This window comes from Callionymus lyra, chromosome 12, assembly GCF_982586985.1.
Source record: "Callionymus lyra chromosome 12, fCalLyr1.hap1.1, whole genome shotgun sequence".
Classification (NCBI taxonomy): Eukaryota; Metazoa; Chordata; class Actinopteri; order Syngnathiformes; family Callionymidae; genus Callionymus; species Callionymus lyra.
Genome location: NC_141829.1, coordinates 23,982,702 through 23,993,347, shown reverse-complemented (window position 1 = coordinate 23,993,347; position 10,646 = coordinate 23,982,702). Strand labels below are relative to the sequence as shown.

The 10,646-nt window shown below is 38.2% G+C and overlaps 1 protein-coding gene across 1 annotated transcript; it reads left to right on the top strand.

Moving 5' to 3' along the window:
• Positions 1-4,740: 4,740 nt before the first annotated feature.
• On the top strand, positions 4,741-9,242 carry ednrbb (endothelin receptor type Bb). Its single transcript, XM_087803674.1, has 6 exons — positions 4,741-5,171; positions 5,891-6,003; positions 7,165-7,369; positions 8,438-8,578; positions 8,645-8,778; positions 8,846-9,242. The coding sequence occupies exons 1-6, from the start codon at positions 4,743-4,745 to the stop codon at positions 9,063-9,065; spliced, it is 1,242 nt and encodes a 413-aa protein (XP_087659800.1). The 5' UTR covers positions 4,741-4,742; the 3' UTR covers positions 9,066-9,242.
• Positions 9,243-10,646: the final 1,404 nt, after the last annotated feature.

Sequence of the window (10,646 nt, the reverse complement as noted above, 5' to 3'; positions counted from 1 at the left end):
TAAGTAAAAAAGCAAAACATATACCAGAATTGATTGCATCCTCATAAATAATATTTACAATAACTAGGATGCTGTTAATACTTTTATGACTTTTCTCATGATACACCAACAATCACCATCAAAAATGTATCTCTAATTTCTTCTTTATTTTTAGTCAGTTATTGAGGTGTTGTTCAGAGTAAATTCCTTTATATCATGCTTTAAACATTTTACACATTACACATATGAATAATTAGCTACTTAATGGTTAAAATGCATGCGCATTCTAAAGTGTTACCACCATTATTAATTTAATCGTTTGACCATAGTTTTTTATATATCCTTTACATGTAGAAATTTCTGATTAAAATGTATAAAACATAAAAAAATATTGAATTAAATAACATTTACTTTATCGTTTTTACTACTTCTACGATTCCTTTTGTTATTATGTTAATGCTCTTTTCCTTCTTTCTGTCTGCTAATCATGTTGACGGCCCTGGAGAAGAAAAAATATTCTTCGTACACTTTGAAGGGAGGCATGAAAAAATTAGTTTTAAAAAGAGTGATAAAGAAACATTTAACCAAACTAAATAACCTCAGGACAAGTATATTGGATTTTAAAACAAATAATTAGATTAAAAAATACACTTTGATTGCTAAATTAAGGCTCGGGGTCGAACAGGTTAGAGTCAAAATGTCAGTATAGAAAAAAATAACAAAATACACAGATCAGACTGACATACCTTCAATTTCAGGCTTTAATAGAGTTTGGATTGCGCACAAAAGGAGCTTAGATTAAAATGTCAAAAATATAGAACACTTCAAGGACATGCATCATTCTGGGATATTCAAGACTTCACCTCTGTGGTAACACCACTGATAAAAAGCTCTTTCACAGCTGGCATCGGATAAAGGGAGTATAAATTGCCTGAAAAACTGCTGAGAAAAAAGATTCATCTTTTGATGTTTAGCTATGTTTTTGAACAAAAATATCATCTTGAAACACACAAAAAGTTTTAAAAAGAGCAAATAACTTTCCCTAACCCTGGGAGTGTTATACGAACCAGTGGTCAAAAATGAATTATATTGTTTTATATTAATACAGATATTTATTTAAAAATATACTGATTATATAATCAAAGACATCTGAATATATATAATGATCTTTATGAGGGTTTGAGCAAGAACATTTAAATTGTAATCCTTTTCATTCTTGTGCTTTAGATCGGTAACATGTGGAACAACACTGAACTACTAACGATAACGCTTACGAACTAAACACTATCAGACTAACTTTCTTTCTCAGTATAGGCTCTGAAACTCATAGACAGAGTTTTTTCAACACTATTTGATGTCCCTCCGTCTATGACTGCTGCCACATTGTATCCTTAGCAGCTAGTAACCATCTTGACTGTGTTTGAAAAGGTCTCTGGCTTGTCTAGGTCTCGATGGTCTCTGGTGGGGGTGTCAAACTTAATCACGAAGGGGCTAAAATCCCTTTGCAATCTAAGTTGTGGACCAAGTTGGTCTTGGTCTTGGACTGGGTTTTGGTCTTGTCTCTGTTTTTGTCTCAGTCTCTTTCTCCGGTTCTATTCTTCTCGTCTGGTCTTAAAGCATGATGTTTTAATCTGGACCGGCTTGGTGTTGGTTTTGGTCTTGGTCTTGGTCTTCGGACTTGATAAAGTCTCGCTCTTCTGTAGGCCGAGTTGAACCCCTCTCGTATTTAGCCATGGAAACCATTATCACTCATTAAAAGCGAACAATGAACTAGTGACTCAATGGTTGTACAATCTATGTACTGAAAGTGCTTTGTTACAGTCTGTAAGCAGCCAGGGGGCGCTGGTAAATAGACCACCTGCAGGCTGGACAATGGAAACTGGGTCAGGAGCTATGGAAGAAGCTTTGTGCTTTCAAGGGACTTTCCCTATTGTGTTGGACTCTGGAGATCCTCGTGGTGGGATTTCTAGCAGGTACATTGTGTAACTGTGTCATGATTCAATGCACAGCCGGAGCATCAGTGTCCATAACAGATCAGAACATAATGGAATGGAATGGAATATCGTTGATAATTTATTGTTCTGTGTTGCTAACATGTCCCAGATATATCTAAGTGACGCTGGAGTTCTCTATACATGGTATTATAAATGACCCAAATAGCGACTTCAGTACCTGCCCAGTGAGTGCGTTAAGCGTCCGTTGGAGAGATGAAAGAGCGACTTACTTCAGCACAGAAAATTGGACGAACCATTTTGAGTGAGAAAAACATGGACAAATCAAAGCAAATTTTTGTCACGAATGAATTCAAACATGACAACTGTACAATCTAAGCACATGGACGCACCAGCGCTCACGCCAGCAGCATGCTGCGTCGCTACGCACGAGAACTCACCCAGAGAGCGCTCAGAGATTTGAGCGCAGTGAAATTTAGCACTGAGACACAGAAATACATGTGAGAGTTTTGATGGAAGTATTCGGCATTTCCACTTCTCTTTTAGTGGGGAAAACCCCAAATCTTCTTCCCCTGACCTCACTTTTCTTGGGATATACACTGAGAACTGTAAATACAAACTGTGTTCTACTTGGACACGCCAAATTATATGTACAAATAATCATCCTTATAGGTGAAAAAGCCACCCCAAAAGTCAAACCATCTTGTAACGTCCGCATCTTACTTCAATAGTTCAGCTGAAAAGGTCCACCCCAACTGGATTCTCTGGAGGATCAGTGGTTCTTTAAAGGATCATCTTCTGACCTAGTTTTCCACCAAATTGTTTGCATCTTATCCCCAAAGCATTGTAGCTTCTTCAGTGTACCATCTCGCACCCTGTCCTACTATAGCAGTGATCCTGCCACAGCTGGATTCTACCATTCTCTCACATGTGGAGTAAAAACTGTTAAAGTTGCACCGAAAAGGTTTAAAGTTTTGCCGATGGCAATTACCTTATATTGATGATTCACTTTGCTTTTGGATCACTGACTTCCTGTCTAAACGACCCGCTCTACTGTAATTTGTAGAAGTTTCCAAGCAGTAAAAAAAAAAAAATCGAATGGCAGGTTTTTGTCGAAAATCAAGGGGGAAGAGAGCGTCCAGACACCCTGTAGAGAAAAGTCTTGTATCTGCAATCTTGTCCGCTGCGTTACTACCAAATCCCCAGAGCACTGGTGAGAATAGAATGTCGACCGCTAAATTGAGACGTCTGTATTTTTGCTCAGCTCTTTCTTTAACATGACAGACCATTATGGAATCCTCTAAGGCACTTCTGTCAATCTTTTACCTTATCTCAGTCAAAAACAAAACCTCATGAACCTAACTGATTCATTTGTTCACAAATAGATCGAATGATATTTGTTGGAATGTGAAGTACTTTTTGATATTATGAAAAAGGCAGAGATGTCTTTGTTTTCAACGAGCAGCGTTCTTCTATTATATAAAATCTAGACTTTATATTGTGTCGCCTGCACATTTCAAGTTTCTTTCTGGCCTTGAAACTAATGGCTTGTTACTGAACAGTTTATACTTTAAAGTGAACCACAGATATTGAAAGGAGCAGGAATAAAGGCCAGGACACAGGTCAATCATGTACCACAGCTCCTTATAGAAGTCTGAAAAGAATACCTTAAGGCCTTTTTTGTAGGAATCCAAATGTTTATATCTCCTTCAAACAGGCTCCTGTTAATTATAAATGTTGCTTACAGCTTCTTTTTTTAGGCCATGTGCTGAAGCATCTTCTCTTGTGACCTATATGGAGAGGAAAGAAGAGAGGCAATAGTTTTCAGGACAGCCTGACTGAGTTATTTTCTCTCCTTTTATAGCCAACACAACTAGCTTACGCTTAATCGGTTGCTCTTGTGGAAACACGCTGGCATGTTCTTTGCCAAGGTCAGCCGTTGCGAGCGGAGCGCACATTTTCAAGTGTTCAAAGGAGAGCGGTGAACAGCGTGAGGCTTCTGGTCGACGTGTGTTCCTCCAGGCTCTTCAGGTTGTCATGAATCTGTGGTAGTAAGTCACCTTCTTTGGGACTCTCTGGAGATTCCGCGACTCTCTCTTTCTTTCTCCCTCTCTCCTAGACTGACTAGTTTTTTTTAAAAAAGTAGACGTCAAATGAGGCAAAATCTCTGGAGGGTATTCACGGCGTGTTACACGGTTCTATCAGTACCTCTCAGTATTGTTAAAGTGCAGCTCCCTGACAGTGCTGTGCGCCGAGCACATCCAAGAAAAGTCGAGCAATTATAGAAGACAGTTTTTTCTTCCTCGCTGACAACACCAACGACGACTGCTAAATATCTAGAATCCTTTGCTCTTCAGATTAGCAACAGGATTTAGGAAAAAACAAAGACATTTTCTTTTTCCAATGCCAATGAAATGACCTCACAGTTTGACAGCAGACAGCAGTGTTCCGATCTGTCCTTTCATCGAGGTGATACATCAGGGGAGGTAATTACAGTCACTAGTGACAGATTGATGAGTAACGCTGACAATACCTGTGTCTATAAAAGCCAGATCTCTCTCAGAAGGATTACAGATGCTGCGTTACACACTGAGCCCATATTGAATTTCAGACTGTATGCCGACATCTGAAGGTAAGCCGGAATAATTCATGCCATTTGTTCGCTGCCTTTTGATCACCAAACTGGGTTAATCCTGCACCTCACCTGAATGCTTTAAATCTCAAGGCTAAGGTGTCGCGCTAATTATTTTCCACTCTCCCTTCCAATCCAAAAACAAAGCATCAAGCGTGTTTTTGAAGAAGCCGTCGACAATGTGGACCAAGGTTCTCCTTCTGTGCTCGGGGTTCGTTCTCGTCGGCGGAGAGGCCGGCGATCAGCATTCATCGCCATCCTCTGTAATTGAACGCAGAGAAACGGAGGCCCCCGCTTTCTTAATTCTGGCAAAACAGAAATCCAACAGCTCAATTTCTCCTCCCGGAGCAGCAGGACCCAATCCAGCGGCGCCGCCGCCCCCACCACCGATGTGCTCCGAGCCGGCCGGGATCAGAGCTGCCTTCAAATATGTCAATACCTTCGTTTCAGTTGTTGTTTTTGTAGTCGGGATCGTGGGGAACTCGGTCCTGCTGAGGATAATCTACGCTAACAAATGCATGAGAAGTGGGCCAAACATCCTGATCGCAAGTCTGGCTTTGGGGGACCTGATCCACATTGTGATAGACCTCCCGATCAACACTTACAGGGTGAGAAGAATCTCATGAACCAGTGCTCCAGTTTGTATTCCAAATTCTGTATGAATACCTTGTGGAGGCTAATACAGATTCTTGCTAAATTCCACTTTTCCATGTCAAATACTGATTTCATGGCTTCAGTACAACTTGAATATATCTACGCCCTTTACTTGATTTGTTTGGCCATTTTGATCTTGAACTGAATTTAAAACTAGAGCTTTATCAGAAATCTGTTTTCCCAGATATCTGAAAAAGTTTCAGTATTGGACCAGATGCTAATCCTAGTTTAAATCAAGTCCTATCATCGTATGGGTGAAAAATTTAAACACAGGTCAAGATTTTGTTGTATTAAACGACTTATGGCTGGATGGTAAGGACATGATTTTCCCTCCATCTGTTTCACTTTCGTCCATTAACTGTTGACATTTGAGACTACTTGTGTGAGGAGATCTTTGTGGGTCATATAGCAACATGCATTAGAGGGGATCCTAGTCTAATGCACTTTAAATTAAATGTTGATCTACTATATGTATTAACAGGTCTTGCTGGTCGCGTCATATTATTCAGGGGACGGATTAAGCCCCCGTGCCTTGTGTTTTTCAAATAATGCCCTATACAAGGATTTTTTTTTTTACTATGCAGGAGTTCTCTATCAAAAGTGAAGAGGGATACACATTCTGTTATAAAATTGACACGGAACTTCATTGATGTCGAGGATGTTTTTTCCGCAGCTCATCGCAGAAGATTGGCCTTTCGGGCTGGTGCTGTGCAAACTTGTCCCGTTTATTCAGAAGACCTCAGTCGGAATTACAGTGTTGAGCTTGTGCGCGCTGAGTGTTGACAGGTATGTCAAGAGCATAAATCTTCGCTGTTGCATAACTACCTGCTACACTATCTGTGTGTACTTTGTCCTCAGACAATTTTGTACTCATCAATCAATGATTTATACTTTGGATTTTTTAAACTAATAAATTACAGTTAAATCCGCTCAAGAAGAGTTTTTCAGTTCGTTTTTATGACCAATTATATATTTTTTTAAAGGTTAGAAATGATGAGCAATTACAATGTACAGCTACACAACTACTTTAATGTTTGCTTGTCACATTACTTTTACAAATCATGCAGTATTATTTTGACATCTAGCTCTAAAATTACAACCATGGCTATGATTATAAATGCTACTATAGATACTACTAACTACAACTAATACTGCTGCAGCTATATTTACATCTATTACTACAGCCACTTTTACTCCGACTAAAGTATTTGATACAATTAAAGAAACTTCCTTTGTGTGATTTTCCATTATACTGCTGGTACTTCTACAGCAAATGCTATTAAAGTTATCTTCAAGTTATTTTATGTAAAACTACTGTTACAACTGTTACTATGGTTATTCCAACTACAGCCGTTCATAGTACTTCCACATTTACCACTGGAACTTTGACATACACTACAACTACTTTGATAACTCATGTACAGCTGAAGCAAATGTTTCTACTGTTTGTACTACTTGAATGATAATTACTTTTGATACGGCTTATACTTTCGTTGATAATCAATTTACTATTAACCGACAAACAATGATACAACAACCATTACTATGAGTAGTTCTACGACTTCCTACACTGTTGCTATAAATAACAATACAACTACTGCTTGTACAGAGTACTTTATAACTAAGTACAGTTGTGCTACCGCTAAACTGTACTTTTAACACTATGTACTTTTGATTAGTTACTACTAAACATACTCCATTTAAGAATTTACTTGTAATTATGTTTCTGATACAAACAACTGAGTTTCCTCTGAAATAACTTTCATTGTCGCTTTTCTAAAACCGCTTTATGTTCAAGGCTGGTCTGAATTAACGGTTTAAAGATGGATTCATCGTTTCATTAAGAAGCAGGATGTGTTGAACACGAGCCCTGGAGATGTTCTTAAAGTGGATATTCTGCAAGCAAAAGTCCTCTTAAGTTGCTACATCCTCTCATTGATTTCTCAGGTACCGTGCGATCGTATCTTGGAGACAAATCAAAGGCATCGGCGTTTCCATGTGGACGGCGATTGAAATCACTCTCATCTGGGTTATTTCCATCCTGCTTGCTGTGCCTGAAATTGTTGGCTTTGATTTGATAAGTCTGAGGTATAAAGACAAGGATTTGAGAATATGTCTCCTCCACCCGAATCAGCAGACGGATTTCATGCAGGTGAGCCGCAAATATCCGGAAAACATTTGTACACGGGTCACAAAAAGATTCATTTTCAGTTTGCCGTAAATTGAAACTTTTCTCTGACAAGCTGTTTAGAAAACGTTTCATTGGGTAAACACATATGTCGCCAACTCATTTTTTATCACGTTATCTTGTTGTGGGCAGGTGTTGTTTTTCATTTTTACAACCCTGCAACAGATACGATGAGCATAATTTGTAAATGAACTAAAATACATATTTGTTCTGTCATAAAAATGTGATAGTAGAAATTATATTTAGTTACTTTATGGTATTTTTACACAGTTAAAATGTTTCATACAAAGTATTACCTGGTCAAAATCAACTCATCGCAACAAGCACTGATTGAAGTATAGCATTCAATATAAATTACATTACAATAAAAAAAATGTTGTAACACTTTCTATCCAACATGTACCACATAAGATAAATGAATCACTATCTGCTTGAGACCTTGGCTCCAGTAAGAGTTTGATTGATGTCACTTGGTGATGCCGTTTATAGAGACAGTGTCATTGTAAGAGCCAGAACTTTTAGCATTAAATCTTTGATGGATGAGCAAATAGCATTTCTGCTATATTTAGCATTGCTAGCTAAACCTGATAAAACAAAACATTTGTGTGTTTTTCAAGGTGTGTTAAAAAACAAAACAAAAAAAACAACTAATAAAATCAATTTTCTCAGTGGTTTGCTCAAAAAATATGAAGAAAGATGTTATTTGGGGAGATATAGTTATTATACAATTATTAAAATACATAACATTTATAAACTCTGACTCATTATTTTATTTAATAAAAATGGTACTTAAAAAATAAACAAAAATATATCTGAAAGGAATATTTGTGGTGATTTAATTCATCAATATGTGGTGGAAAAAGACTTTTGAATGAATATGTTAGGTCTGTCCCTGTAATATTGACTCAAATCTGTGTCCTTGAACGACCTGTATAACTTTATTTAATGTAAACTTGTGGTTTTGGTCGGCTGGATTTGATATTCTGCTCCAAAAAGGACTGACAGTGGACTTCTGTCACATCTCATCAACAGTTTTACAAGTCTGTGAAGGACTGGTGGCTTTTTGGCTTCTACTTCTGCATGCCGCTGGCTTGGACCGCAATCTTTTACACTCTGATGACCAGGAAAATGCTGAGGAACAGCGAGAGCACATTAAACGACCACACTAAGCAGGTTGATGATTCTTTAATAACCTGTAATTATCCTCAATTATTCACAAATCCCCCTTTTTTTTTTAAGAGGAAGGAAGTGGCGAAGACCGTCTTCTGTCTGGTGGTCGTGTTTGCGGTCTGTTGGTTCCCTCTGTACCTGAGTCGAATCTTGAAATCCACCATTTACGATCAGGAGGATCGAAATCGTTGTAACCTCTTGAGGTAAAACACTTTTTTTTCTCTTTTTTTCTCTCATTTTATCAGTGCTAAACTTGTTTTTCTTCCTCAGTATTTTCCTGCTGCTGGACTACTTTGGCATTAATATGGCCTCCCTCAACTCCTGCATCAACCCCATCGCCTTGTACGTCGTCAGCAATAGATTTAAGGGATGTTTCAAGGTAAGATTCACTGCCCCACCTTCATTGTTTTCCTCTTTACGCTACATGCTGCATTTCAATTTCAGCCAACATCTGGTGGGGGTCAGAAACTCTGTGATCCCTGTCGAGTGAGTGTATCATGTGTCATCATGGACAAATGGAGTCATGTCTGTAAAATGGGCAGCACGGAGCGAGGACCCAAGGGTGTAATAAGTGCAAATGGTCGGGAAAAACATCCAGGGAGGGATAGAGAGGGAGGGGGAGAAACACTTGGCATCCTCCCAGACAGTGCGTCTTATGAGACGAGGCCCTTCAAGGCAAGGGAAAAATACTTATTTTTAAAGCCGTTATGGAATCGCTAGCACAAAAGGAACATGGTCTGTGATAGGTTCTTTCCTGGGAAGGGTAAAATGTCCTTTCATTTGCCGGCCGTAGTCGAGGGACCATTAGTGCTAATGGGCGGAGTGCAAACGGCAACACCTCATTGCTCACCTGTGAAACAAATATAAAGGCTCGTGTTAAAACAAAAGCACCGTGCTGCTCTCAGATGTGTGTTCCACTGACAGATGCTCTGTGTGTTTGAATCATTTGCACTTCTGTTCATCAAACTGGACAAACAACAGTCGCCTTCATGGCCTCTTCTTCAACATATGTTATGAATATTATTAGGAACGAACAATGCTGTCACTACCACTAATATTACTGCTTCTACTACTCACACTTTTTCACTGATACCACTACTGCTCTGACTACTATTACCAAGACCACAACAAATATAACTACTTCTGCTATACCAACTTTTATACGCCCACTTCTTCTTCTTCTTCGTCTTCAACTACTACTTCTTATTTGTCTACTACTACAAAGTACTACTACTATTAATACCACCAATACTTCTTATTCTACTACTTCTACTTCTTACACTACTTTTGCTTCTATTATTTCTACTATTCCTGCTACCACAACAACAACTACTACTATTTCTGCTACTACTAGTCTTATACAAAAGTACTTCTTCTTCCATTACTTCTTTTTTTTACAAGAAATTCTACAACTTCAACTTCTAATACTACTTACTAATATTAGTTACTACACTACTATAACTCCTCCTAATGCTTCTAGTTCTTCTACTACTACTACTACTTCTAACACTACCAATACTTCTACTATTTTTACTTCTCCTACTTCTGCAGCTATTACTGCTATGAATACTATTACTACGACTACAGTGACAGTTACTACATCTATTCATACAACTTCAACTAAAACAACAACTACTACTACTTGTAACAGCAAACACTCTTGGTGCAACTTAGACAGTGTTTGCTGTAACAAGTAGTAGTAGTTGTTTTAGTTGAAGTTGTATGAATATTAATACTATCACCATTAAAAACGCACTATATGTCAACAACTACTATTGCTAGCACTACTACTAATTCTACTACAGCTACTACTACGGCCGCAAAGACTGTTACCTCTTCTACTGCCACTACTACTTCTGCTACTACAACTTCTACTACTATTACTATTATTATTTATTGTGCAGTCATAGCTATTACTGCTATAATTATAATTACTTCTATTATGATTACTATTACAACTACCAACAAAATGGCAAAGTCTAAGACATTGACTACTGCTACTAGTCTTACTATTACTTTTGGCACTTCAACTACTATAGCAAATTATACCTACCACTGCTACTACTGCAAC

What these genes read in the sequence shown, in the direction of transcription:
- ednrbb (XM_087803674.1), top strand. Translation starts at nt 4,743, where the DNA reads ATGTGGACCAAGGTTCTCCTTCTGTGCTCGGGGTTCGTTCTCGTCGGC. An exon ending in TGCGCGCTGAGTGTTGACAG is followed by an intron (nt 6,004 to 7,164) that starts GTATGTCAAGAG and finishes TTGATTTCTCAG; the next exon opens with GTACCGTGCGATCGTATCTT. An exon ending in TAAACGACCACACTAAGCAG is followed by an intron (nt 8,579 to 8,644) that starts GTTGATGATTCT and finishes TTTTTTTTTAAG; the next exon opens with AGGAAGGAAGTGGCGAAGAC.